Raw genomic sequence first — 27,957 nt, 5'->3', positions numbered from 1 at the left:
AACGACTGACGAATAAGTCAAGTCAGTCTACAGCTACGGAAAATGCTGCATAAATAAGTGAGAAGAGAACAAGATGCGCTCTGATGTAGACAAAATTACTTCAAGAATAGGGTAAAGAGACCAAGACATTCAAGCACGACCTTCAACATTGACTCAAGAACCGACATCACTCGTTGCATCAGGGGCCACGATGGCCTGCAACCTGGTAAAGTTTAGGACCCCAAAGCCCGTGACCGGGTCCCAGCCGTCGGTTGCATTCCAGCTGGCGCCCTGCGCGCCAAAGGCACTGTTCCCCACGCAGCCCACCGAGGAGCCCCCGGTCACATCGCTGAAAATGCTCGCGCTGTAGTTGTACAGCAGTGGGTTGAGGAAGCCTAGCGCCGTCAGGTTCGAGCTGAGCCGCGCCGCGTTGAGCAGCGACACCTGGCCCGCGAACGTGGCCGCGCTGGCGCTGGTTCCGTTGACGAGGTATTGGGTCCCCTGGTCGACGACGGCGTAGTTGACGCCGATGGTCGCGACGTCCGGGAACGCCCGCTTGGATCCGTTGAAGTAGGGCGCGTACTCGCCCCCGAGGCCCGCCACGTACGTGGGAACGGCGTCGTCCTGGTAGCCGGGCCGGTCAAAGTAGAGGCTAAAGCCGCCGGAGCTGAAGGACGCGCCGATCATGTCGTCGCGGTTTGCCGTCGCGCCGACCGCGGTGACCCACGGGCAAGTGGCCGGGAAGACGGGCTGGAAGTAGGTCGAGTTGTTGCCGGCGTCGCTGCTCGTTGTGCACGAGCCGCCCGGGCCGTAGTCGCCCGAGGCGAAGATGACGCTCACACCGCGGGCGCCGAGCTGCATGAAGAGGTTGCATACCTTGCGCGCGTAGTCCTCGGGGACGGACTGCTCCTCTTCGCCGTACGAGACGGAAAGGACGGTGGGCAGGTCGGTGTCGTTGAGGGCCAGCAGGTACTCGAGCAGCTCGAGGTAAGGCTCGTTGCTTCCGGTGGTGGAGGGATCGTCCACCGTGGCTTGCTGGTCCCTAGTTGAACACTGCGGTTAACAGGTAGTCCTTGGGGAAAGAGGGTTCCAGATGATTGGTTCGAAGCGTACCCGTATCCTCCCACGATATATTCATGGATGGGGATGGGGTGGACCCAGCCCATGATCACAGCGACATCCAGATTCGCTTCCACTATGACGAGTATATGTGTCAGAAATCGCAGCGGTACATTATCACGCGGGGGAGTTCGATGAGGGACGAGAACGACGGTCGGTTTACATACTGCTCGAGGTGGTATCGTGATCCTTGAGGTGCACGCCGCCGTTGATCTCGGTGAAAGAGAAATTTAGGCCAACAGAGTGTGGCGCCAGCTCGCTGATGAACTCTTCCAGATCCCCATACCTAGCAGACTGGCCCAGAAACGATGCGAACCCAATTCTGCCGTACGCCGTCTCGGACTCGAAGCTTCCCGGGAGGAGTTGCTTGAGGCAGCCCGGGGTCTCGTACGAGTCGCAGTTCCCGCGCACGAACGTCGTGCTATTACCAGATGCGTTGAAGAACTCGGACGCGGTGGCGATCGCCGAGCCCATGGCCTTGACGTCCCCGAACCGGGTGATTGGCTGCACCGTGTCGATGTGCTGGGTCAGATGGTCGGGTATGCTGTACGAGAGACTGCGCAGCTTGGGCTCGCGCTCCCCGTCAACATTCTCGTCTCCTCCTCTCTCGCGCCGGAACCAGCCAAAGGACGCATTGAACAAGTTGTCGGCCACGTCGACGGTCGTCCTGATCGTGACCCAGTCGGCCTCGATAGAGTGGGGGACATTCTTTTCCCGAAGCCACTGGGTCACGCTCGTCTCTGTGCACTCGGATGGAGCCGTGTAAACTTGTAACTCTTCACGGTTTAAATGTATGCCGTAGTTGACCGTCCCGGGGGTGGACCGGTCGAGCACGGCCGCCTCGAGTGCCGACTCTCCTTGCTGCCGCAAAGCAAGCCGGAGTTGAATCGGCTCGTCCGGTGAGGCTGGTACGACATGCTCCCATCCCTCCGGAATACTGGGGAGGTCGAAGACTCGGGCTGATACAACCCCAGCCAGGAGAGGAAACACAAACATTGAAAATTTGAAAAGAGAGACTACTAGTTAGGCAAAAGAGCGTCGGAAATATCGGTTTCTATGTTGAGCTAAAGGCAGAGATCTGAATATGTTGCGACGAGGCTTTCAATAACTAACGCCATGAGCACAGATGAGCCTTATATTGGACTGGGTTTGAACATCTAGACAGCTCAGGGCATGACGTGTTCCACAGCGCCTTGTTGCGTATGCGTAGACTAAAGTTGTATCGTCCCCTATTCCAAGGCACGCGCCATCAGGAAGAAAACAAAAAGGGTTGTGACTCGTCAAAGAGTATACCGTCTGCCAAAGTAACCCCTCTACTGGGGTCCCTTACATTGATTGTCGTTGCATCCTCCCTATTAGTAGTTTTGTACCTACTGGGGAGTAATCCTCCCTGTTTAGCAGCTGGAGTATTTGGTTGGGATTATTCAAAGTTTGTGGCCCCTGTGCAAGGCATAAAAGAAGAACCTATGGAGTACCCTGATGTCTTCGTCAGCATCTTGAAGAATAGTTAGCTCCGAGAGCTTATTAGAATAAGGTTGCGCCCTCCCCGATGTTCTCACTAGGGTTCGTTTTCTTGGCAGGGGGTTGCAAACCTCGGTCACTTTCTTGGTTGATACGTGGGCATCAAAAATGTTTTGATTACCGGTATTCTTGGTCTTGCCCAGGCGTGTATACGGTCGCATTGGTCGTGTACCAAACTGCTTCGTCAACTGGTTGCGAATCTTTGGAACGTGAAGAGATTGAGAGAACTTTCATTTTGTTCTTTCGGTTTTGCCTATTCTTTTTCTTTTCCATCTATCTTGCTTTCTCCCTTTCGATTCAAAGTGCACATCATGATCTGGACCATGTGATACCGTATAAATGGATTCAATTGTCCTTCTCGACTTTCAACTGGGCCGAGTCCACTTGGCTAGAAGCTCGCTAAACAGACAAATCTTCTAGGCTACCAACTCAAACTGTATGAGAAGCCTCTCTCGCTTCGTGTGTCGAGCGGGTGGTATGTGGTTAAATATTACTGCGCAGGTCTGCATCGCCACTTTTACTGAACACAAATCACCTCCCTCTCTCTTTCTCCATGGGCAAACAGCCCAGCAAGAGGAGGAGAGTTGAGGCCCCTGAAGCAGCGATACCCCAATGACTGCGCAAATTAAGTGATTCTTTTAGATCTTTTCCTACGTATTTGCACCTCGCAAAACCTAATCCCCTGGGCTTAACCATATTGTTTGGTTGCATCGGGAGGCGGGAAGGTGGGAAATATGACCGTGGGATGAATGACGAAGAGACGGCTGTCACTCAAAGGGGAGGTCACAGGTCGGGGGATGCCGTTGGGGCCTTCCAGATTGAGGTCTTAACTACTGCGCTTGAGGTCATGAGGGCTTTTCCTACCTAGATATCCTGAAATAAGTCTTGCAATGCGCACATTGCAGCACCAACGCATACGAAGGATCCGCAAAGCTTACTTAAAACGAGCCCTAATTCCCTGCTTCCTGGGCCTTGGCTGTCGTTTCTTGATGAGTAGATGCTGTCGGCACCTGCTCATGCTGTATGACACCTAGCTAAGCTGATAGAAAGCGCGAATCTGTGAGGCTATAGATAATGATTCATGTGGTAGGAGCGTAGGGGTGGCTAACTAAGCACTCCACTACAGCGCTATCACTACGCTGCCAGCGCTTCTGTAGATAGCTTCCTCTCTCCCTTTCTTCTGCAGAACCCCCTAAACGAATGAATATTACAATAATTGATCTGATCCCCAGGCAGCTGCCACAATTCACCTCTTGTAGCTTCTGCTCCCTGTTTAATCCCGGCTACTCAATTCCTCGATTTTGTTCCAGGTCACTGACCATCCCCACCTTCAGTCATCCTTCATCATGGCAGCCATTCAGAATAAAGTAGTGCTGATGGCTGGCTGCAGCACCGAGTCAATTGGCTGGGCTCTGACGAAAGTCTTTCTTGAGCATGAGTTGCACGTCTTCGCTTCCGTCCGCAATTTTCAAAGCGCAGGACCTCTTGCAACTGAGCAACGTTGACGTGATTGAGTTTCACATGACGGTTCCACAAACTATCACCCAGTGTAGGATCTGGTGGCTGAGCGTTCAGGAGGAAAACTAGATGTTCTCATCAACTGCGCTGGTCTCGAGCCTGTCCGTCCGCTCCTAGATGCTTGCATGAAAGGGCAGGTCGCCAAGCCAATTGAACGTAAATATGCCTGACAATAACGAAGCTCATTTTCACTCATGATACACTTTTCCTTCAAATTTCGCCACCCCAATTTACAAATCTGTTGGAGCGGTGAATAATTCTTCTCACAAGACTATCGACACAAAACAATCCGCGTGTTCCCCTTCTTGCTTGTATTGGCTGTGGAGGACAGCTGCACATGCCCCTTGATTAAGTTGCCTAATTAGTCTCATGAGTTTGACTTGAAACTCAGATTCATTGAAAATAGCAGCAACAGAAGGATGGGACTAGCATGTAACTTTTCGTAGTATATATGGGAAAGGGTGAAGTGGACTGGTCGATAGCATGCTACAATCTGAATGCAAGGGGTCATGAGTGCTCAGCATCGTTAGACTCCGGGTATGACACTGCGCCACTACGACCTATACAATCAGTACTTTACACAAGTGCTGTGTCCAGAAATTCTTGAAGAAAGAGGTATGAGTGATGAGTCCCAGTCGCTTCTTGAAGGATTTTCAAAATCAAAATGAAGGTTATGTGACATTCTTGGTTTGTTAAACCCAATGTGAGCCTTTATTGGCTCCAGAGCTCGGGCAGAAATACGTAGAAGGTCACAAGGTACCTCAAGATTGGAAAAAGACCGTCCTTGGCCAGAGTGACCCAACCCCCGGGAATAGATCGAAGATACACGGCCACAGCAGAAGAACAGATAATGGAGATACTAGACACCCCACATGCGAAACCATAACTTGTAGGCGCAACCACATCACGTTCTCGGTGTCCCAGACCACCAGCCTTGCACGTGCTCCCAGGCCGAGGACCACGACGAGGGTGTCTCCGGCGCCTCGCGGGCCTGCTTGAAAAAGGCTGCGGCTGCTTGAGCAGCCTCGATCCAGTCCATTAATCTCTGATACCACGTCTTTTGCACATCGTGGGAGTTTGGGTTGCCGGCCTGCGGCGCAATGGGCGGCGTGGTGCTGGTGGTTGCGGCCTTGGGACAGACGACAGCGCGGTCGGCGTGGATCTCAACCGTGATAGACTGAGGGTCGCTAGCTAGCACTTTTGCAGCCTCTGTCTTGGTCCAATCGCCCTTGGGGCCCATTTCCTGGGCGACCTGGAGCCTGAAGATCGGGGCATGCTTAAAATTCCGTAGAATCAAAGACTTGAGTTCTGTGGATCGCTTCTCCGAATCAGCGTCTTTGTCCAGCACATACTTATGCCCTTCAATGTCTCCGACACCTCCGGGGAGGCCATGATGATAAATCGCCGCTCCGACATGACGGGTGGGCGGATTACACAGAGCTGTGACCTCGGGCGCGCGGAGGAGCTCCTCAATTCGGGTCCACGCAGCTTCGAATGGTTTGGGCCTGGGCACGTCCCATTTAGTGGTGACAAAAACCACATTGCGGTAGAATTTGGGTCCACAAAAGCACTGAACCCATTGAAGGGTACGAAGATCGTCATTGGTCATGCGGGCCTGGTCGCCACCGTAGACGAAGAGAAGGCCGGCGACATCTACAAAGGGACCAAGGCCGTTGAGGCATCCAACAATATCGGAAAAGTTGGAATTATTGTCCAGATCCGCGGCTCCAAATCCAGCTGTATCGACAAAGATGTACTGCTCGTCATGGATGATGGCAGGGCAAAGGTGGTGGAAGAGCGTACCTGTTCGGTTTCAGATTTTGCGTCGGTGGATGTTTGCATCATATGGGCGGGACTGTAGTACAGACCTGACCTAGTTCCACTTCCTTCCTTCAGGTTAATACCTGTCAGCTCCTTGAGCAGCAATGTCTTTCCCGAGCCGCTCTGGCCAACGACGAAGATGAGCTTCGTTTTCCCCAGGCTGTGATCCATTAGCCGCTATAGCGTCTGCGGATGAGCATAGCACTTACTGATTTTTTATGTACTCAATGACTTTCTTCGTCGCCTCGCCTCTCGCCTCGGCCACGAGATTCTTAAGCACTTTGAGAGACATGATCCTCCATGCTTTGGGATCACTTTCGTCCGACATGGCCAAACTGTGTTCGCTACCTATGTTGTCAGGCAGAGCGGGGGCAAAGGCATTTCTGCTGCTGTCCATGGTGTGGTCTGGATTTTGGCATTGGCTGCTCTCCTTGTCTCTGATATTTTTAGGGAGAGCGGAATCAAAGCCCTTGCGGTTGCTGTCTATGGTAGATATTTGATGTCGACTTTGGTTGTTTTGCCTGTCTTTGATATTGTCTAAAGGCATTGACGGAGAGGAGCCGTGACAAGGGACAAAAGAGGTGAGACGGATTGGAAAAAGGATCGGGACATCGAGATATTGAGCAGTGAATTGTTGTGGCTTTGTGTAAAGGTGACGGAATCTTCAGAGCATCGAGCAGACCAGAGACGGAAATCAGATCGGAAAACAGACCTTTTATACTTTTTCCGCCTCGCGTTGTCTCGAGTTCCTGCTTGGCCGTCGCCGGTTTTTTTCTTTCTTTTTCTTTTTTTGGCCCGTCGTCGAAAGCAAACCCGAGCTCTCATCTTGAAGTCTAGGCACCCAGTCAGGTCTCGAGCTCGCCTTACACGACGGTGCGATAGCTGCCGTAGCTCTACTAGCTCTACTATCATCTTGATGATTGGGCGGCACTAAAGTTCAATTTCCTTTCTGGGCGTAGGGCAAACTTGATCTGCAATGCCAAGCTCTGTTGGCACATGGTTGGCTACCTCATATACAACGTTCCAGATGCGATGGAATGCATTCCCAAGGCCAACCCCGCATCAATGCGTTTACAAAGGAGGCAATTTACCTAGAAGGCTCTTCGAGTCGAGTATATTGAATAACATTTAACGAGTCGTCGTGTAGACTGATGCAAGGGTGGCAGGAATTCATCTGACTCCCACCCTCATATGACCGTCTCTTGCTGGGTCACCATGTTGCCACCACCTAGCGGATCATTTGTCCAAGAACGAAAGTTCAAGAACAACGAGGGACCACCCAAGCGGAGATCTTATCGCAAGCGTAACGACTCAAAATGGACTATGATGGAGGACAAGATCGCGAAATTGTATAGCCGCATGCCACTGAGAGTAGTCAGAGAGATCATGTGGTGTATCTACAGCTTTGAAGAGTAAGGACTGAAGACCCAGCCCCGCTCACCACCGTTTCGTATCCCTTTAACATTCCTTGCGGCTAGAGAAGAATCGGAATACAAGAAGCAATTCAGTCTATGGCGAAATGTTGACCCGACGAGATTAGATACAACAGGTGAGCAGGGGCGAGAGAAAGAGAACCCCAAGCGTCCGGATATAGCAATACAAACGATCATGGTGGCTCTTGAGGAGTTCACCTTACAGAGCCAGGCCACTAAACAGGCTGCCATTGCCTTGTCTACATCCCAAATGGAGACACAGGAAAAAATTCTTTTGGGCCTGGATCGTTATATTAGAGCGGTCTTCAGCCCCACAAATGGAGCCTGGGGTTTCAACATGCTCAGTTTCATTAGCCCAACCGGTGACGCGACGACTTTGAATTTATGGGAAAGGCTTGCCGACCAATGTACCACCATAGAGGACCTCATGAAGAACGGACTTGTGGGTAAAGCGCAGTATCTAATGGACGATTTGCTGGGGTCATTGCCAACCGGCTCACGGAGCACAGATCCTTCGATGTTGCTTCAGCTGTGGCAAGCTTGTCTGAAGCTCTTGTCGATCGAAAAGCGAAGACTTTTAAAGGACCGTGCTTTGATCAAACTTTTAGAAGCTATCAAACAAAATTTGACTGCGGCGAAGGAGGAAAATGGGGACATATTGATGGTGGTAGAAGCTCTCGTGAGTGTTAGCTGCTCCAGGATGAAGACAACACTACGTCTCGCGACTTTCAAGACGGTGATGACTTTGCAAGAACTCATCGGAGATGAGAACATCATGGTACTTGGACTGTGGTCCCTCTATTGTCGGACCTGGAAGACTTCGCAGCGTTCGCGAGACGCCCTGTTGAAGAAGCTTGAGCATGTTCGAAAGGCGACACAACAGGCTCCACTATCCGACGTTATCACTTTATCATATTACCACACTTATGCTGTTCATAGCGCCTCTAACGACCGCGCCAAATCAGCTGAAATGGCCAGGGATCTTATACACAGAGTGGTTGCCCTGCCCCTCCCCTGCAAGCCTATTTGGAGCATGCAAACACTGGCATTCCAGGTCTGCTCAAAGCTATGGGCGCGGCATCTTCGGTCCTGCGCCTTCGCGGAGGTCGATGAACACGAAAAGCTTAATAAACGATACACATACTTCAAGGTGATGGAAGACGCTGTCAGTATCTTGGAGAAAGGAGATATAATATGTCGGGTATCGGCTGCGTCCATGGCCAGGACCCTGGGACATTGGCTTGGAAAGAGCGAGCTTCCGAACTGTGCGGCGATTGACTGGCACAGTCACGCGAAGGACATTCTACGCGCATTGCCTGGGTCGGAGCAGGAGTAGTATTTAGCAACCGGTATTTACACGCTATATTGCTAAGAGTAGCCAACGCCGAGGAGCGGCTGTTAGTGCTCATGTGAATCTTGACTGTACTTCGAGGTGTCCGCTTTCCTCGCTGCAAGCCATGCCTCATTCTATGCAAGTCAAGCAGGCAGTCTGTCCTGCGCAGCGCCATTAAATCTTCAGCCAGTTTTACCCTTTCAACAAGGCTATCCAGGACACCGAACTTTCTGCTTGAGTGAACGCTCATCCACTTTCAATTACTGGGTCAAACTCACAGCTAAGACTGCAACTGGTTTGTTGGTTTGATCTGGAAGAATTCCAATTGGCGTTTCACAGGTTCTGAAGTTTTGTTGCACATGTGATGTTAGCAGATGTTCATGGTCTGATAGAATATAAGAAAATGAAACTGTCTCACAGGTTTCGCTCAAATACTTCATCTTTTGAGATCTTCGGCAGAGGTCAGATAGAGTTTCAGACTTCTTTTCTTGAATCATAATTTCTGAATGAATGCATCGCCATGGTCTGTGGCACACCTTCCGGCCGCTGACTTTTTTGCTGGCACAAATTCGGCCAGCTAATGCAAGTATCTTTGGAGCGTGGTGTATTCTTCCACACCATGAATTGCACTAGTATTCAAAGTCGCACTTCCTTGGTTGGAAAATGATTGATTGGGACCATTCAAGCGCCTGGTTTTGTATCGATGTTGTTTATCGACAGTACAGACTGGAAAGTACAAGAAGCCAACTATTGAAAGCCTATTCATTTGTTCCGCTATTTGTTGGCAAGATCACGGTGTTATATGTGTATGGACAATATAGACTGAAAGACGCGTGTCATCGTGCAGGTACTCACATTGGAGGGTCAAGTCTGTGATGGCGAGTGAACCATATTGGAATATATTCGAGGTTCCAATCTGTTTCCTATACTTTGCTGCCCCTCAGCCCATCAATCCGTTCTGATCCCATGAAGTTGAAGCCTGCCACTCGGTAATAGCAGACCTTTCAACAAGTACATTTTGAAACCTCTTCGCGTTAATGAATTCCTAAACTCGCAGGATGATCTTTGAGTCCATGCCCTGCAATGCAATGAAATAAAACTTGGTGCTATGTTGCTCCGGGAATTGATCACCTTGATCCCAAGAATGCACCACTATGTGGTGTACAAAGTTTTGTCCTAAAGCCAAAACGTGGCATATCGTAGATATGAGAATGGGGTCGCACACGATCACAGACATCTTATGTGCCTTTGCTTCTATTGTTCATCTATTCTTATCCTCGAGTTTATCATATATCCAACAATTCCCTCAAAACGCTGGTGCCCTGATCCTACTTCATTCTAAGGGTAAAAATTGCCTGGGTATGCACCTACCTGAAATTTTTATTCCTGGTGGTTCAGGACATTGGCCGAGGAGGAGGGTGTCATCTTGGGAACTTTTCGCGACTGCCTACTATCACTCCAACCCAAGCACGAATGGAATTATTATCTGTGAACTTGTTCCTCAACTCGTTGCTCTTGGATAGATATCAAGCTGAAATCCAGCTACTTAAGTACTTGAAGGGAAATGATTAGGTTGGTACTTTCACCGAGGGGTGCCACAGACGGTCCAGGTGACTTTCTGCTGTTGAACACGTCAATCAAACCCAAATGAATCATATTTAATGACAATAGCTCCTTCTTGGTGACAAATTTTCCGATAATTTGATCAGGACTCAATACTTGAACAAGGACAAACTTATAACGCACGATGAGGCGCTAGAGAAATTATAGAATATCTGCTGAGCTTATTTGGCTTGAATCTCGTTGTATAATTACAAGGATTCAGATGAGCCAGATTGGATCGGCGGATCGATGCGACTCGGAAGGGAGGATAGAAAAAGGATCCGCTCCAGCCCGGGGGGGAGGGTGGAAAGGGTAAGAAGATCTTGCAAGATACAGTGTCTACAGACTCCAGAGGTACTGTGGAAAGGGGCGTAGAAAATACTTGGAATTAGTGATATTCTTTTACGCGAAAATGGTGGAACTAAAAAAGTTGAGGCAAGTCGCAAGAGCCACAATTGCGAGCTAGCAGAAGTATGCTCACATTCGTGGAGATGCGCGGAGATGCACGGAAGCTCTGTGCCCCTCACGCCCTAGAATGCAGCCACCCTCTTCCAACAAGGCTTGCACCAATTTGAAATTCAACCGCCAAGAATGGATATCTTCAAGCCACTTCTCTCCCTATTCAAGTCCATCAAGACCATCGTCTCCATCCTCCGCGAGCTCTCCAACGACTGGTCCAAGGTCGTCGCGCGCGCCAAAGCGGCCCCGGGCTTCCCGCCCACCAAGCCGACCCTCTCCCAATGGCAGGATGACCCGCCATACCCGGAGCTGGTCGACATACAGTCGCCGGGCGGCCTGCCGCCCAATGCCGACATCGTGATCATCGGCTCAGGCATCAGCGGCGTGTCCATCGCGCGGTCTGCCCTGCGCGAGCTGCGGCGCAAGGGCACGCTCGCAGGTCGGCGCGTCATCGTCCTCGAGGCGCGCCAGCTGTGCTCGGGCGCCACGGGACGCAACGGCGGCCACATCAAGGCCAGCCCGCACGAGGTCTTCCACACCCTCGTGCACAAGCAGGGCTGGGACCGTGGGCGCGCGGCGCGCATCTGCGCGTTCCAGCTCAGCCACCTCGACGTGCTGACCGAGCTGGCCCGGGCAGAGGGGATTGAGGACGTCTCGGAGTGCAGGGAGGTGGAGACGGTGGACTTTGCGGTGGATGAGGCTACCGATGAGAGAATGAAGGGCATGATGGAGGACTTCTTGCCGTATGCGCCCGCGGGATACGAGATGGTTGGCCACACGGGCGAGCAGGCGCGGGAGAGGTTCGGGGTGAACGGGCGCGTCGTGGGTGCTGTGTCATACACGGCTGGTGCGCTGAGCCCTTACCGGCTTGTCACGGTGTTGTGGAAGAAGCTGCTGGATGAGTTCCCCGAGGTGCTGGCCATTGAGACTGGGACCAGGGTGGAAGAGGTTCAGGTCAACGACCAGAGTGCTCGCTCCTCAAAGCTGGAAGACAATAGTTCGTTCCCTTACGTCGTCGTCACTAGTCGGGGGCAAATCTTCGCCCGTAACGTCGTCCATGCCACGAACGCGTTCACGTCACAGCTGGTTCCAGGGCTCCGGGGCAAGGGGACGTCGGCGCTGTGTCATATGACAGCCCAGCGGACGCCTGGGTACTTTCCCGAGAGAGATGGCAGCCGTTCATGGTCTGTGATTTTCGGTCAGGGGTTCGACTACGTGACACAGAGGCCGACGGGGGAGCTGATGATCGGAGGTGGCTTCTTCCAAGGCCCGAAGCAAGGCATGGACATGATGGGTGTCTACGACGACAGCAAGATTGATGGCCTCACGCTCATGCACTTGGAGGGCGTGATACCTACCGTCTTTGACCCGGGCTACAAGGTGGAAGGCGAAGGCGCAAGAGTGATCAGGGCTTGGTCTGGGGCGATTGGCGTAACGCCTGATTTGATGCCGCTTGTCGGGAGGCTCGACCCGAGGATTACGTCTAGGAAGATCAAGCAGGACGCGAAGGATACTGATAAAGTGCCGTCGGGAGAGTGGATCTCAGCCTACTTCTGTGGTGATGGCATGGTTTGGGCCTGGCTCTGTGGGGCGGCGTTAGGCATTATGCTGGCGGGAAGTGAGGACGAAGACTTGCCTGCAGAGCCCGGTCGACCTGCTGGCAAGTGCAAGTTGGCGAAATGGTTTCCCCAGGAGCTAAATGCTGGTTGGGAAAGAGTGAAAGGCATGGATATCGTCGATCTGGCTGATGCGCTGTGAAGTTGAGATTCAGTTTTGATATTGACCAGATTGATGCTAGTAAAATCGCTTTGAGACAATCTAGACAGATGACCACCCAGAGCGTAGATCCTCAATAGGGCAGTGGTGCGAGATTCAATCCTTCAACAGAGAACTTAAAGGAGTCATTCCTCGAGTAGCTCCCACCTGCATCCAAGTCCAGCCTACCCCTGATGCAATCCTTAAAATCAACATCCGCGTATACGATCCCAGTGTCGTCTTCCCACTGCGGGCCCGCGAGCACTTCTCCGAAGGGATCGGTGATGCAGGATCCTCCACGGGAAATGAACTTTGTCCCCGCACTGCTCTTCTTGACAGCCTGCTCCTTTCCAACAGTCTTAGGACTTTGGGTTCCATTGGCCGCAGTGGTGGCCGAGTTGCCGTCCTTGGCACCGCACAGCACAATCTCATTGCCATCCTCATCAAACACGCTCGATCGTCTGCGCTGGGTGTGTTGCCTGGCGCCATTAGCGCTGTGCGTCGGGAGGGCGATCTCGAAGCCCTCCTCCGTGACGCACGAGCTGCGGCGCTCGCGCCCGTAAGGCACGGCGTCGGCCCGGATCTCATCGTCCGCGATAGCAGACGAGTCGTTGGCCGGGTCATCTGTGGCACTGCCGTCGGGGACACACATATTTGAGCTTAGCACGAAGCACCTGCCCTCGATGCCGATGGTGCGCATCAGCGACGCCCAGGCGTCCCGCCCGTCCGCCGTCGGTGCCAGGTACAGGTTGATGTTCTGGGCGTACAAGGCCTGCCTTAGGAGGGGCATGTAGCTCTCCCAACAGATCGCGGCTGCCATGTTGACCCGCACGCCGCGGATCACAGTACTCACCGCCTGGAGGGTCTTGGGAGAGCCCTGAGCCCATATTAGGCGCTCGGTACCGGTCTGTACAAGTGTCAGCAGCCATGACCGTTGCGTGAGTGTGATTTTCTGGGCACAAGATGAGGGTAGCATACAGGCATAACCTTTCTCCTCTTGCCAATGACGCCCTTCTTAGGACAGACATAGACAGCAGCACAGTAGAGTGAACCACCAGCCTTCTCAATGCACCCAACAACCAAGAACACGCCCGTCTCAGCAGCGATCCTCTCCAGCTCCTCCCTCGTGCCGTCGCCGCGCAGGGGCTGCCCACCCTCACCACCGCCGCCGACATTCACTGCGTCAAGCCGTCTGTTCACCCAGTCATCCCCGGCCCCCGCGCCCTCGCCCACCACGTCGCCGAGGTCCACGGCCTGCTCGAAGTACCGCACGAATTCGTCCCTCCCTTCAGCGCTCCGACCGCCTACTACGCAGCCGAAAGCCGAGCCCCGCGGGTACCCGCCGAGATAGGCCTCGGGGAGCAGGAGGATGTCTGCGTTGCGTTCGCGCGAGGCGCGCTGGGCGATCTGGCGCAGCTGCGACAGCGTCGCTGCCGTGGTGGCCTGGGTGGAGGGAGAGCTCGTGGCCAGACGGACCTTGCCCGGGGCTGGGTGGGAAGACATCCTGGGCTGTCTGTGGAGGAAGGAATGGGGAGTGGGAGATTTCGCGGTGCAGAGGTTGATAACAGTCGTTGCCCGGTGGAGGAAGAGGTTTAAGTCAATGCTGGACGTCGACAAAAAAGGCGTAGTGAGATAGATGGTGTGATGCCGATACCGGTGGCAGGTGCTGTTGCTGACTACTACGGATATTCCAAACCGTGATGCAGCGAATGAGTTCTCAACCAAAAACTGTCCAAGGACAAAAATAAAATGGCAATCATATAAAGTTTTGGGCTGTCGTCGAGTGAGCTGACGATGGTGTTGCTCGCTACTACCCCGCATATCAACGAAGATCTGATATTCGCCGGATTTGGGGTCCTACCTCACATGGTTGCACACTCAGGTACCGCGACATTCAGAATTAGACCAAGCTTGAGAAGAAAAAAAAATTGTATTGAGAATAAGATGCGCGCATCAAGCCTAGAAAATCAATTTCTTCCTATGAGTACTGGGTATCGATTCCGTCCAATCCGTAAGTCATCAAGTAAAAAAAAAAGCCCTCCAATACAAACCATAAAACTCCTGAATGTGTCCGTCCAAACCATGACGTGTGCACCTAATTCTTTGCATGGGCCAGAGTGAGTCCTCTATGTCCCTTTGATGCGCCCTGAAGCAATGTTGCCAGCCCATCACAGCTTGCGCCCACAAAAAAAAAAGGCAGCCATACTGTGAACAACGTAAAGTCATCTCTTTTCAAGATTCACTGGCGACGGGAATTGCTCCGGCTCCAACACTGCCGCTCAGACTGTCGGCCCGTCCATGACCCAGAGCCAGGCCGCTAACCGATCGTTCTGCGATGGACCTTGCCGTGGTCAAACCTGGGCTTGTCGGCTGCCCGTCGAGGTTGGCGCTCAGCACCGATAGGGGTAGCGACTCTCGGCTGCCGCCAAATTGTGATGCTGGTGGCAACGCACGTACCGACGCGTGATCATAGTCCGTGTCCCAGGAGCGCCGCCTACGGCGTTGGGTGGACGACGCAAGTGTCAGGATCGAGATGTTGTCGCTCAGTAGATTATTCGCGATAATTGCGCTGTATGTAGCAGGGCGGTAGGCACTCCGCCTGTTTCGGTCGCCGTCGCCGGCGGGCATGGCTGTGACCAGGGCCTCGGGCTGGGTGTACTGGACGGCCTGTTGAGGCCGTGAGGTGGGTTGGGCAGCAGTGTTGGTGGGCTGACCGTTTAGCAGGCCGTTGGCCATATGGGTTTGGACGGTCGACAGGGTCGTCGCAACAGACCGGGCGGAGGGCGCGGGCGAGGAGAAGGTGCTGTCGGGCCTGCGTGGGTCGGTCGCGGTGATGTTTGTGCCGGCGAAAGAGGTACCACCGTAGGATGGTGCGGTTGTCGGGGGTCGGCCTTCGGCGTCACCATCGGCGTCGCCCTCAATTTCAGCCGATGATTGCCTGCCCTCGCTCGTGGACTGCATGGACTGCCTGCTCAGCTCCTCGGCAGAATGTATGACCAGCGCGGGATCGGGCGTGCTCTCGACGGTCGACTGGGGATAATCGATGGAATGCGATTCTCGTTGATGAGTCGATGACGGTGGGAGCCCATGTCGGGAACTGACATGGCCTGACTGGGGGTAGGGATTGTTCGGGCCCTTGGTGCGCTTCATCTTCTGATTCAGCTTCTTGACCCAGCTGGTAAAGGGTTTCCGACGATCTGTGGGCGCCATGGCCATTGTGTAGGCGGGGCGACAAGACGAGAAGAACAGGGGTGGAGTAAACGAAGGAAGAGAAGAAGAAGGGAAAAGAAAGGAATGGGAGTGAGCGAGCAAGCGAGCGAGCGATTGGAGTTGGCTGGTGAGAAAGAAGAGTAGAGTGATCGAAAAGGAAAGGAGACAGACGGATCGTCAAGCTGTTGGTGGCAGAAGACGAGACGACAAATGGCTGGGCGTGGGCGGCAGTGTGGAATGGGGATTGACCTTGGAGTGGTGGCATTGGGGTCACAGGGGATTGAGAATTGGCAATTGGGAGCGGAATGGCAGAAACGGGGTTCATAGACTGGAATTCCCGGGGAAGCAGCCTAAAGCGCCATCATCCCGACTGGGAAAGGTTAATTCAGGAGCCTTCAAAGGGCGTCAGGCGTTCAGGCGTTCAGGCGTCAGCCCAGCCCAGCCCAGCCAGCAGCCAGCAGCCAGCCCAGCAGCCAGGCGAGCTTTGCGACCGAGCTGAAAGGACGGGACCAAGGGGGGCCCACTGAAGCCAGCCCTGTGACGTACCCCCCCTGTCCCATGGCAGATATGGTATTGTAGATACGCTGATACGCTGATACGGTACCTGCCTGAGGAGACAAAAGATACGGTGGGTACCGCCGGCTGCTTTGCTTACATCACCCTGTCCCTGAGAAACGACGTCTGTGGTCTTGGCCTGCTCAGTCAGGTCAGAGCAAAGAGCAGGTCTATCGGAGCGGTTGCTCATCACCGTCTTCTTTACCTGTCGTCAGCATTCCCAACCACCTCAGACTGCACCAGCACCTCCGAGATGTGCAGCCGGTCATGTCCATCAAGCCACTCCCGGCGGATGTCGTGGCCCAGATCAAGTCGTCCGTCGTCATCACCTCCCTGAACAACGTGATCTGTGGGCTCATAAAGAACTCGCTTGACGCTGAGGCCACCAAGATCAACCTGAGTGTCGACTACTCCCGTGGAAACTGTTCCGTAGAAGACAACGGCGCTGGTATTCCACCGTCTGAATTTAGAAACGACGGGGGACTGGGTCAACTGCACTGTAAGTAGGCTTCGACACACGCGCATTGATATACACACGCGCAGAATGCACCCCTTCTAACAAAATGATCAAGACACGTCGAAATACCCGCCACGTCCAGATACTCATGGCAGACACGGCGTTTTCTTGGCGTCGGTCGCATCGTTGTCACTGCTCTCGGTGACTTCCCATCACCGAGAATACCACTCGCACAACTCGATGAGCATTCACAACTCTAAGGTCCTGGCCCGCCATGTTCCTTGCCCTCCCGAGCAAAGGATGCTCACGTTCAACCATGGTACACGTGTTACTGTGAGAGATTTGTTCGGCTCAATGCCAGTTCGGGTCAAACACCGCGCTCTCCAAGGCGACAAGTCTTCGTCCGCTCGGGATTGGGACCGACTTCTCTCCGACCTCGTCGCTTCAATGATTGCTTGGCCCGGAGAAGTCTCTGTGTCGATTCGCGAAGTTCATAGTCGGCAGAACCTAAGTCTGAGGACCGGCTTTCGACCTAGAGCATGGCTCAACGCCGGTTGCCGACTCCTTCACCAGGCATCACTTTGTGACAGCCCCAATACAAGTGATTGGGTCTCCATTGGAGCTTCTTCACCAAGATTATCCATAGATGGATATGTCTGCCGTGAGCCAGTTGCGACGAAGCGTGTTCAGTTCATCAGCCTTGGCATCGAGCCGCTATCAAACGAGTCTCAATACAACGTTCTATTTGAGGAGGTGAACAAAGTGTTTGTCGACTCTGCTTTCGGTGCTGTTGATTCCGAAAGTGATTCAGAGGGTGGCCGTAAGAAACGCAAGATGGATGGCTTCACCAGCAAAGAGCTGAAACTAAGAAAAGGTGTGGACCGGTGGCCAATGTTCTTTCTGAAGATCACGTACATACCTTCAGCGATCAATAGGTCTGTGGATGTGGATGACATTCTCGATGACCGACAGCCAAACCTTGCATTAATCACGGACCTTTTGAAGGCCACTTTCTACGAGTTCTTAAATAAGAACCACTGCCGACCGAAAAAGGTCACTCTATCTGCAAAGAGTAGAGACGGACGCAGTGGGTCGAATGAGAAGTCATTCGAGATGAACGAGGAACAAAAGAAGACACTGGGGGCTGAATCAAGCCTTGTATCATGTCGGATGGAAAGGCCTACCCGCAAGACATCGAAACTCGAGATCTCTGACAGCAGGTCGGAGTCCCCATTTGACGGGTGGTCGAGAATCAAGTCTGGCCAAATACTGCCTCAATTCAAAGGCTCTATGCAGCCCTCACGTTCTCAGTCGCCTTCTTCGAGTTCCACAATAGGCGGTCACAATTCACGCCGCGTGTCCGAACTTGGGCGCTCAAGAGCTGTTACAGCGGGGCTTTCTCGTCCTCCGCTATACGACACCAATGGCAAGCTCACACGAAAGCCTTTTGATGACATCGACCCCAAGCAACTGCGCAGCCAAGCTTTGCATCTAGGATCAGCCTCGCAGCAGGAAGCCACGGAAAGTTCGACAATGCCACCGCAACAGTTACCTCAAGATGAAGCCCTCGAATGGATCAACCCTGCTACCAATTTGGCTACCCTCATAGATCCCCGGACTGGCTTCGGGTTGCCTTCCAAGCCTTTGACGCTGAGCAGGAGGACTTCGGAAAAGCTATCCAAGCCGGAAATGGCGGAGCAGAACAGCCCTTTGGGAACGAGTAACTGCAATCCTTGGGTTACAGAACTGCTGAAAACGTGGAAGAATCCCGTTTTTGAGCTGACTGAGCGGCCGATACCCAAATTGCCTGACGTATCGGAAATGCTGGTCATCGACGCCAAGCCTGGCAGCCACAACTGTAATCATGGGCCGCCAGCTGTAAGCATGGCGTCATATCACGAAACGTCCGCCATGGGACTCCAAGCACGGGTATCAAAAGATGCCCTTCGCGGGGCTGATTTAATAGCCCAAGTCGACAGCAAGTTCATACTCATCAAGGTGCCACTAAATATCGTCCAGGATGGCCGGACGGAGACCCAGACATTCTCAGCCTCATCATCCCTCGTGTTGATCGACCAGCACGCTGCAGATGAGCGATGTCGCGTGGAAGGTCTGATGAGGGATTATTTTGTCCATGATACGACAAGTTTGAATAAGCACAAATGGGAGGCAGTCACCGAAGTTCTGACGAAGCCGTTGTTCTTCGAGCTCTCCAAGCGGGACAGAAACGCTCTATGCCGAGCACAGGAATATTTCGCGCACTGGGGGATTTGCTATGATGTAGAAATTCCCGGTTCCGGTCAAACCTTCGGAAGCAAGAAGTCCAAGGACCAAGCCATTGATGCAAAAGCCAGAGTTGTTGTGCGAAGCCTCCCACCCGCTATCTTAGAGAGATGCAGAACAGAGCCTCGGCTTCTTTCCGACCTCATCAGGACGGAGGCCTGGAAGCTGAACGATGAAGTTGGGTTGACCCAAAAGCCAAGGACAGGGCCCATTCTACCTGGACAGGCTGAAGATGGCAGCCCGGCTTGGGTGTCGCTGTTCCATGGATGCCCACAGGGAATCATCGAGCTGATCCACTCGAGGTCCTGCAGGAGTGCGATCATGTTCAACGACCCTTTAGCACTTGACCAGTGCGCCGATCTTCTCGGGAGGCTGATTCAGTGTGCATTTCCCTTCCAGTGTGCCCACGGACGGCCATCGATGGTTCCGCTGGTGGATCTGGGTAGGGACATTGGTCCGATGGAAAGTGCTCAGAAGGAGACTTGTTTCGGACGGAAGTTCAAGCAGTGGAAGCAGCAGAGCTGATGATTGATTGGATGGACATGAAGCGTCGACATTCGATAGATACCCCATTATATCTAACAACTCACTACTATTCGAGACTCAATCTTGCAGTATCACCACAGCGTGTCCCGTCTGACACGACCTTGTTGCCAAATCCCGCCCTGCACCAAGCCTTCCGCCTCCTCGAACTCGAAGACTTGGCCTGGGAGAGTGTGAAGTGCAGGAAAATGCGACAGCTCGGCTCTTGATAAGGATCATGACATTTATAATTTCGTCAAACGCTGGTAACCTTCTACACTACCCTTATTTACTTTCGTGCAGAGTGAGTCCAAGTACTGAATCCAACACAACAATCGGCGCCGGCGCCGCTCTCTTGAGTGGATATTGTTGAGCTTGTACAGAAAGACTATTGTCGTCTCTAAAGCATCCTGTACGGGAGATTCTTGTCCTAATCTTAGTCCCTGATGCGATAGGCGGTCGATACGTTGGTGAGCCCTGCGCGCAAGAACATCTTGTCCGCTCGCTTATTCTTGCCGAAAAGGACCACCCAGATCTCCTTGGCCCCCTGATTGAAGGCCACACGCTCCCAGACTGCCACCGCCTTGGTGCCGAAACCCATCCCCCGCTTCTCAGGCTCAACCTCGATGTGGTGACAGAATGACACCTTGGTTTTCTTGTCATATGTCGTCCACAAGGAGGCCACCTTCTCCTTCTTTTCGTTTTCGATTCTGATGTAATGGTGACCTTGAGACCCGATGCCGTCGGGGAGGATCTGATTGAAGTAGTTCTTCGTATCTGCCTTTGCCTCTTCTTCACCCGCCGGTTCCTGACCTGCGGCGGTCTCCACGCGCTTCTTAGCGAATGATTTTTCAGCTGCGGCCAGGAAACTTGCTCTTTCTTCTTCTTTCATCAGCACGCAGTAAATTTTAGGCGGTACAGCCGGCTTAACCTCCCTGTTGATTCTCTTTTTCATGAGGTGTGACAGGACTTGCAGTCCATCAAGCGCCTCGACCAATGCGGGCTGGTCGGCATCCGCACTGATCCTGATGGGCTTCTCTGGCCTCAGGAACTGTTTGCGGATCTCCTGGACGAGCGACTCAGCCAGTTCCCTGTCTTGGTGGCTGAGCCACGTCTTTTTTACAATTGTCTGCTTCATGTCATCAACGGTGACAAATAAAGCCTTTCTTGGAGATCCCAGGACGTAGCGCCGGATGGTTTCTCCTGCCTTCACCTCGATGACGTGCAAGACCTTTTCTTTCTTGTCATCCCAAATTCTAACCAGCCTTGGTTTGTTCTCTTCCCCCAGGACGACTTTGTTCTTATAGCCGCCGGTGCATTCAACGCCAGGGGCCTCTTTACGTGGCATGGCTTCGTCTTGGGCCCTTGGGCTGGAGAGAATTGGTATCACAAACAGAGAATTGACAAGCTTTGGTGATGATGGATATTTTGAAACTGTCGTTTGGGTTCGAGATTCAAGAAACCAAGTAATGATTCCGATGTAGCATGAAGGGCTCTGGATTTAAAGGCCAGAGTTGAGCTTATTGAATGATTTTGATGGGGGTATTTATCTCAGTCAGACATGCCTTTTCTGTGACAGGGTAAGGAATGCCAGTTCTTCCAAAGACGGCGGACTGTGGGCCCGCCGTTTTCTCTGCATATCTACCTTTCCAGTCGAGATCTGGCGGACTGACTGTTAGCAAGGGCCGGAGTAGTGGCTGCCTCATTGCCTGCTATTGTCTTTCCCAACAGCTCTTTCCAATTTGCTCTCGCTCCTCATCTGCGTCTCGTAGTTCATACAGTGTGATAATACTCAAACTCGTATATAGATACCTAGATAGTATCGAACACATCAACTAATTTCCGCCTTTCCTTTCTCAATGGAGGTTTCAGCATCCTCCAGTTGCACTACCTCCAACGCACGGCGGCCCAGTGCACTCAAAGCCTTGCGGGTTCACAACATTACCACAGAGATAGTCCTTTGCAGCGGTCCCATTGGTGAAAGTCACGTTGATGTCGAAAATACCAATGTCGGTACATGGTGCCACGGCGCTGCACTGAAAGCTCGCGACATTCTTGTTCTTCGTGGTACCGCGCGCATTTCGGATCTCGAGATTTCGTATTTGGAACTGTGAATTTGTGCAGTTACCAGTCCCGGGTGCGCCTGAGAAACGGGTGCATTGGGAGATGGTGAAGGCGCCACCGCGCATTCCTTCCATCTCGAGGTTACTGGCAGATATATTTGAAGCAACTGGGATTGATTTGTGAGTAATTTGTCATGGCTGACCAAATAAGAGGCACTCACAGCCAAGGCCACCGCCTCCTCCATTTGGCGGGTAACCATTCTGGTCGTTTGTCCAAGTCTTTACGTAGACCTGCCACCAGCATTAGCTTTGTGGTATACCGTAGCGTAGTCCGAGCTTACCGCGTGTAATGTATTGAAGTACGATATGTTTTCGAAGTGCAGTCTTTCAATTGTTTCAAATGCGCCTTTGTACTGTCCAATGCTGCCCAAAGCGATGCCCAAACCATTGTAGAACTTAGAATTTGTGACACTGATGTCAGTGCTGTTCGCCTTCATGGAGATACTGTCATCGCCGTTGTAAACCGTCCAATTGTTGAATTTGATAGAGGAGGAGAAGAAGGTATCGGCACCATCGGTATTAGCTGTGCGTGTTAGCATAATATTCTGTCTCCTATTTTACGAGAGGCTGATTAGGCAGTCATACAGCTTTGTACACTGTTACCGGTATTGTTGATGAAGATGCTGTCAAACGTATTGTTATGGCTGTGAATGATTGACATTGTCCTTGAAATGGTGTCAGCTTAAAGATCCGGCGTATGTACTCATCAGCGAGGCTCGATACGTACCACATCTGACTCCTTAAAAACCTCACGCCTCGGACCACAGAATTTGTTAAGCCATTGAACGTGATAGCATGCGGCCTTCCTGGATAGTTCGATGTGTTCGGCTGCTGCCGAATGAAGCGGTACCAGTCATCACCATTGCCATCAAAAGTCCCGTGGCCATGCCCTTCAACAGTGACCTTGTCCCCACCTAAGATGAAGGCTGTAGACTGGTTCTGATATCCAACTGGCATAGAATGGTTGAGCCAATACGAGATATTGGTTCCCCACTGTCCACGAAAATTACTTCCTGTCAAGATTGACTTGTTGAAGAACTTACAGAGAGGGTGCCTTGAAGGTCTACTTTGACGTTGTTCAGCCAAGTGATATTCATCACGGAATTGACATGGTAAGTCGTAGGCTCAAAAATAACCGTGGCATCTTGTCCACACTCCCGAAATGCTTGTATGATTGCAGGAGCATCATCAGTCCCGTTGCTCCCGCCAGACTTCACAGTACAAGTTTTTGCCTGTCTGGGTTGAGAGGCCGCGGCAGTAAAGCCTGACAACAGTGCAAGGACAGTGGTGACAGAAGGGCTGAGCATCTTGAATAGTGATGTGTCTGCCTTGTGGACAGCGTGACCAACTCTGTTGCTAGCCAACTAGCGAAAAGTGCAACATTTAAATGTGTTTACTGCTGATGATAATTCGGCACATGAGGAGCCGAATTCTCTGACATCACGTATCCGTTCGTCCTTTGTGTATAGAAAATGTTTCCAGATTCGTATCGCGAGGGGAATTTTGCGCGAATCAGACATGATCTGTGTTCATTTGGGATTCAAAAATAGCCGGTGGGACATTGTTGATCGACGCGGGGACGAAAGCAAAGGTGCGTTGCTGTTGAGCTCGGAGCTTCGTGTTAGGTAGCATTCAAGCGCGTAAACGCGGGCTAGTTCGCGCCGAAAGAGCCTACGACTTGTGCTATTGCCCTCCGAGACCAGTCATCCCCATGCTTCGGGATGGCCGAACATCAATCAAAATTTGGTCTTCAATTTTACACATTCTTGGTCTTGTAGTCAAGATTTACAGTGGAACGAGCTTCATCAGAAAAGTCAAAATATGCATCACAAGCGATTTATTGACTTCAATCCAAGATGGACTCTTCTATGTTGTATTAGCATTAGTGTATGTGCCTACCCCAGATTTTCCCGGATACTCCCTTTGCTAAGATGTATACAGCCGGCGCAACCAACGTAACAAGACTGGCAGAAACCACAGAACTCCAGAAAAAGGCACCAAAGCCCGGTCTATCTCATCTTCATCTAGGGATTACGTTTTCCATCCCCGAGGACCCTTTTCTTGGTGGCAAATGGTAAACCATGGATGGTTCAGTATCTCGGCAGTGGTGCTTCTGTCCTCGGGCTTCCATGCAAACATCTTCTTGAAGAGGTCCATGAGCTGCAACGCCTCGTCCTTTGACATCTCGAAGGCGACGACTTTGCGTCCCGCCCGAGCGCGAATCAAGCCCCTCGTGCTCTGAGTAGGAGGTGGAGCGGGTGGTTGTGCTTCACTCTTAGCCAAAGGGACTGTGAAACGATGCTCCAGGAGAAGCAGGTTGTGGAGCGAGCCCGGCACACCCGTCCTCGCCATGTGCTCCGATATTCGCTCTTCCCTCTCTTCCTCGCTGAGCGATACCCACTGGGACGGGTCCTTGGGCACATCGGATTGTTTGGCAAGAGATGACCGGTAAGGCTCGGGCAGGGGACCGCTCAGATCTTCCCAATTGCTCAGAAAAGACCAGAGAGTACCATCCAAAAATGGTTGACCTCTGTTTCTGACTTCAAATATGGAGCAGCCGAGCGCCCAGATATCGCTACCGACTCCGAAGTTTCCACAGTCTTGAAAGAAACCCTCCGGGGCGCGGTATGCCAGAGGAATCCCGGTGGCTTCTGGTGCATCAGAGGCGAGAAAAGACTCCCCGAAGTCTATCACTGCAATGTCATCCGACACGTACTCCGAAGCCTCTCCGAGGCATGAGGCGACAACGATATATCTTGGTTGATGATCGTCGTCGCCGTCTTGGTCATTTTCGTCCATAATTCTCGTGCTGGAGTTGACTTCGTCTGTTTCTTCATCGACACCTTCTGGGTTTTCACGGGAGCTATCTTCCACATTGTCCCCTCTAAAGTCGCTGTGCCAATCAAACTCTCCATCATCAACAAGACAAAGAAGCTTGGGTCTGCCGAATACGTGCAACAGGTCGCCTTCTTCGAGGTTGTCCAGGCCGTCCAAGATGAAGCAGATATTAGTAGGACGGAAATCCCCGTGGCAGATCCCCTTGTCATGTAGGAACTTCATGGCAAGTACGAGCTGGTAACAGATCTTTTTCAATGGTTCCTCTTGGTGTTGGTATCTTCGAGCAGCATCCTCCAAGTTCGGCCCGAGAATCGGCATGACAACACAAAGATGGTTGCCATTTGGTCCCTTGTGCCAGAAGTGTTTGATAGGAACGACCACATGGCTGGTATGAACGTCCTTTTCTTGAGGGCTCAAGCTCGACAGCATCTCACAGATCCTCAGATCTGCGCAGTGCCCGATCGAATGAGTGGCAGCGAGGATCTTCACAGCTCTCCATCCATTCTGTTCAAGATCTCGGCATAGCCACACTGTTCCAAAACCTCCATGACCGAGTTTATGCACCACTCTATACCGCCCATCTCGGCCCAACAAGTCGCCTAGATGGGTGGGATGCAAGCCACCGGGCTTATAATCCTCAATGTTCTCTGCTCTCTCATCGTAGTCGTATGGCACATAGACTGGTCGAACTGAATCTCTTGATGTTTTCATGGTGTAATCTGTGATGAGATTTTCGTGCAATGGAACATTCTGTTATGGTCTGATTTCTAGATGAACAGAAGGCTTCAGTTGAAGCGAATATTAGCTTTAAAGCAGTCAAGTTTTGTATTATCAAAATCAGGTAAGTGGTGTTCTAGGACAAAGACACGTTTGTTCTTCATTATTCGTTTTGAATGAGACACAAGTGTCTCACACCACGGCATCAAGTATGAACATTCCGCCAAAGGTGATCAAATACAATGAACCAGAAATAGGTAAGCTTTCAATTAGACCTTGCAAGCAAACCCTGCTCGGATCCCATTGGAGGGAGAGTGGTAGCTATAGATTGACCATCCTGGATAGACACCCGAGCGTGGCACACGATGTGCACACTTTCAATGGGTTTTGAATTCTGAAATAGTGGCTCGATGGTCAATTTCTCTGTACACTCATCCACTTTTGCTGACTTAGGACTACCAGGTGTCGCCATAGACGAGCTTCGACCAGGCCATTGAGATTATGCTATTTCAGGTCGAGTTCGGTGCTTCGACCAAATAAACATCATTTCCGTAGTTTTGTAATACTCCAGGGCGCCAGTACTCTTGGACAATCAACGATAGATAAATTTACCGTCTTTGGCCAGCATAATTGGTGAGTGTCCTGCCGACTGCGTGTTCAACGTTGTAAGCGATGAGCAACTCGAAAAAGGGCCGTCAACATGGATACGGAAATCAAGAAGAAACAACGATAGCAACTGGACCTTGACTTTCCCATCTAAGAGATTCTCATGGCTCCGAATGTATAGAATCTATTCACATAAGACGCTGAAGTCCTGTGCAGATAAGACGCATTACAATGACAGTGCGCTACCATGAAACAATTTGGCCAGTTAGCCTGCATTTGTGCGTGTGCACTCGTAAATCAGAATGCCTGAATGAAATCAACTGCATTCTGACTATTTTTTACTTTTTCTTCAAGTGACAGAAGGGCTGGGAATGTAAAGACGATGAAATGCAGGAGTGATGTCATCTGCATGGAGACGGCTTATAAATGCGTTCCGTTGTGCAGCTACATTCTCGTCGGTTCCAATCGTGGCCTAATCTGCCCTTCTCCACTCTCTACTCGTATCACCACCGCACAACGACACGCACCAGCAATTCATAGATTGAAGATGCCCTCCACAGCACAGAAGACGCTCTTTCTTGTCGGACCCGGCCTCATTGGGGGGTCATTGCTGGTGAAGCTGAAGGAAGTGAGGCCGGATCTGAAGCTTCACGCCCTCACGCGCCGGGATGACCAGGCTGCGGAGCTGAAGGAGCAAGGGATTGAGCCTGTGCGGGGCTCCCTTGAGGACGCAGACATCATCAAGGAGTGGGCAGCAAAGAGCGATATCATCATCCACACGGCCTCAGCCGATGACGACAAGGGTGCCTTTGCAATTGTCGAAGGACTGAAGTCAAGGGATAAGAATTCAAAGCGAGCCATCTACATCCAGACCAGCGGCAATGACGAGCTTGCCAACTCTGCCAAGGGCCTGGGCACAAAATCGATTGAGGAGAAGACCTTGTCTGACCTTAACCTGACAGACGAGGACCTGGATGCACGGATTGCGCCGGACGCGTATCACCGCCACGTGGACGGGCACTTACGGAAGGAGATCCTCAATCCTGAGAAGGAGAAGGAGCACAACGTCGTCTCCAGCCTGATGATGCCACCTCTGATCTATGGCATTGGCTCTGCACCTTGGCATCGGATCTCCATCCAGACCCCGATGCTCACGTCATTCATGATCAAGAACGGGCTCGTCACATTGCCTGAGGGCTTTACCGGCGCATGGAACTGCGTGTGGGTGCACGACCTCGTGGACCAGTACATCCTACTGCTGCAACACCTCGAGAAGCTCGAGCCGGGCCAGCAAAAGACACACTACGTCTTCCCTGCCGAGAAGAAGCCGTTCCTTTGGAAGGAACACTTTGACGCTATCGCGGCAGAGTTGAAGAGGTTGGACCACCCGGTGACGAAGTCGAACGGCGGCAAGCCGAGGGAGCTCAAGACCAAGGAGGAGTTCATCGAGTTTGTTGGCGGCAAGGACAACCCATACAGCGAGTGCTTCGGCTACATTGTATGGGGCACCGAGAACAGCTATACTAGCCCTGAGTAAGTGACATCGCGTGCACGATCATGCTAAATATTTCTCGAGGTGCATGACCAACTGACGACCTTCACAGCCTTACCACCAGCCTCGGATTCAAGCACAAAGCAAAGGGTGTCGTGGACAGCATTTTGAATGGAAAGGAGCTGGAAAAGTTTATCAAGGAGCAGAAAAACTGAGGGAGCTGCATCTTCAGGCATTGATGGCGTATCCGATCAATACCTAGGCCCTGGGTGCATCAGTGAACCAGGCCATTCTCAAAAATGGGCGATCAGACAAAGTTTTCTACATTGGCCTTGACGTTCAAATTGGCTAAAATAATGAAAATCTCTCACTACCCAGCCTTGTAGAAGTTGTGCCTGAGTCAGACCAAACACGTTGCTCTGCCACATCCCGGGGTAGCACAGGTCTGACGACGATGAAATGCTCACCTCATATAAGGTTCAGACGCTGAGGGGCTTAGCAGTATGGCACTAGAAAGCGAAAACCTCAATACTTGAATGATCCGAAGTCACTTTAGGTTCGTGCCAAACCAAATGTCCATACTGGCACCGAACTGAGACCCTCACAGGCCTGCT

At 52.0% G+C, this 27,957-nt stretch overlaps 10 protein-coding genes across 10 annotated transcripts; 4 read left to right on the top strand and 6 right to left on the bottom strand.

Moving 5' to 3' along the window:
• Positions 1 to 153: 153 nt before the first annotated feature.
• On the bottom strand, positions 154 to 2,094 carry J7T55_005935 (subtilisin-like protein; the record flags this gene model as incomplete). The annotated part of the gene is made up of 3 exons (XM_053138784.1): positions 154 to 1,021; positions 1,093 to 1,174; positions 1,266 to 2,094. 3 exons carry the CDS (start codon positions 2,092 to 2,094, stop codon positions 154 to 156), a joined length of 1,779 nt encoding a protein of 592 aa, XP_053000705.1.
• A 2,947-nt stretch (positions 2,095 to 5,041) lies between these two features.
• On the bottom strand, positions 5,042 to 6,355 carry J7T55_005934 (uncharacterized protein; the record flags this gene model as incomplete). Its single annotated transcript, XM_053138773.1, has 3 exons — positions 5,042 to 5,940; positions 6,042 to 6,118; positions 6,168 to 6,355. 3 exons carry the CDS (start codon positions 6,353 to 6,355, stop codon positions 5,042 to 5,044), a joined length of 1,164 nt encoding a protein of 387 aa, XP_053000704.1.
• Positions 6,356 to 7,173: 818 nt separating this feature from the next.
• On the top strand, positions 7,174 to 8,727 carry J7T55_005933 (uncharacterized protein; the record flags this gene model as incomplete). Its single annotated transcript, XM_053138762.1, has 2 exons — positions 7,174 to 7,370; positions 7,437 to 8,727. 2 exons carry the CDS (start codon positions 7,174 to 7,176, stop codon positions 8,725 to 8,727), a joined length of 1,488 nt encoding a protein of 495 aa, XP_053000703.1.
• A 2,190-nt stretch (positions 8,728 to 10,917) lies between these two features.
• On the top strand, positions 10,918 to 12,543 carry J7T55_005932 (fad dependent oxidoreductase; the record flags this gene model as incomplete). Its single annotated transcript, XM_053138751.1, has 1 exon — positions 10,918 to 12,543. The coding sequence occupies one exon, from the start codon at positions 10,918 to 10,920 to the stop codon at positions 12,541 to 12,543; it is 1,626 nt and encodes a 541-aa protein (XP_053000702.1).
• Positions 12,544 to 12,634: 91 nt separating this feature from the next.
• J7T55_005931 (carbon-nitrogen hydrolase) lies at positions 12,635 to 14,043 on the bottom strand (the record flags this gene model as incomplete). The annotated part of the gene is made up of 2 exons (XM_053138739.1): positions 12,635 to 13,447; positions 13,519 to 14,043. 2 exons carry the CDS (start codon positions 14,041 to 14,043, stop codon positions 12,635 to 12,637), a joined length of 1,338 nt encoding a protein of 445 aa, XP_053000701.1.
• A 729-nt stretch (positions 14,044 to 14,772) lies between these two features.
• On the bottom strand, positions 14,773 to 15,756 carry J7T55_005930 (uncharacterized protein; the record flags this gene model as incomplete). The annotated part of the gene is made up of 1 exon (XM_053138728.1): positions 14,773 to 15,756. The coding sequence occupies one exon, from the start codon at positions 15,754 to 15,756 to the stop codon at positions 14,773 to 14,775; it is 984 nt and encodes a 327-aa protein (XP_053000700.1).
• Positions 15,757 to 16,572: 816 nt separating this feature from the next.
• On the top strand, positions 16,573 to 19,570 carry J7T55_005929 (DNA mismatch repair protein MLH3; the record flags this gene model as incomplete). The annotated part of the gene is made up of 2 exons (XM_053138717.1): positions 16,573 to 16,804; positions 16,878 to 19,570. 2 exons carry the CDS (start codon positions 16,573 to 16,575, stop codon positions 19,568 to 19,570), a joined length of 2,925 nt encoding a protein of 974 aa, XP_053000699.1.
• A 433-nt stretch (positions 19,571 to 20,003) lies between these two features.
• J7T55_005928 (polygalacturonase) lies at positions 20,004 to 22,997 on the bottom strand (the record flags this gene model as incomplete). The annotated part of the gene is made up of 7 exons (XM_053138706.1): positions 20,004 to 20,937; positions 21,470 to 21,797; positions 21,852 to 21,921; positions 21,972 to 22,213; positions 22,276 to 22,334; positions 22,418 to 22,683; positions 22,734 to 22,997. 7 exons carry the CDS (start codon positions 22,995 to 22,997, stop codon positions 20,004 to 20,006), a joined length of 2,163 nt encoding a protein of 720 aa, XP_053000698.1.
• Positions 22,998 to 23,721: 724 nt separating this feature from the next.
• J7T55_005927 (serine/threonine protein kinase-36) lies at positions 23,722 to 25,239 on the bottom strand (the record flags this gene model as incomplete). Its single annotated transcript, XM_053138695.1, has 1 exon — positions 23,722 to 25,239. One exon carries the CDS (start codon positions 25,237 to 25,239, stop codon positions 23,722 to 23,724), a length of 1,518 nt encoding a protein of 505 aa, XP_053000697.1.
• Positions 25,240 to 26,398: 1,159 nt separating this feature from the next.
• J7T55_005926 (nad dependent epimerase dehydratase family protein) lies at positions 26,399 to 27,558 on the top strand (the record flags this gene model as incomplete). The annotated part of the gene is made up of 2 exons (XM_053138684.1): positions 26,399 to 27,384; positions 27,456 to 27,558. 2 exons carry the CDS (start codon positions 26,399 to 26,401, stop codon positions 27,556 to 27,558), a joined length of 1,089 nt encoding a protein of 362 aa, XP_053000696.1.
• Between the last annotated feature and the right edge of the window lie 399 nt (positions 27,559 to 27,957).

The sequence above is a fragment of the Diaporthe amygdali genome (genome assembly GCF_026229845.1).
Source record: "Diaporthe amygdali strain CAA958 chromosome Unknown NODE_1_length_4327563_cov_65_473760, whole genome shotgun sequence".
NCBI classification, from domain to species: domain Eukaryota; kingdom Fungi; phylum Ascomycota; class Sordariomycetes; order Diaporthales; family Diaporthaceae; genus Diaporthe; species Diaporthe amygdali.
The sequence above is the reverse complement of the archived record's forward strand: the minus strand, read 5'-3'. Positions and strand labels throughout refer to the sequence as shown.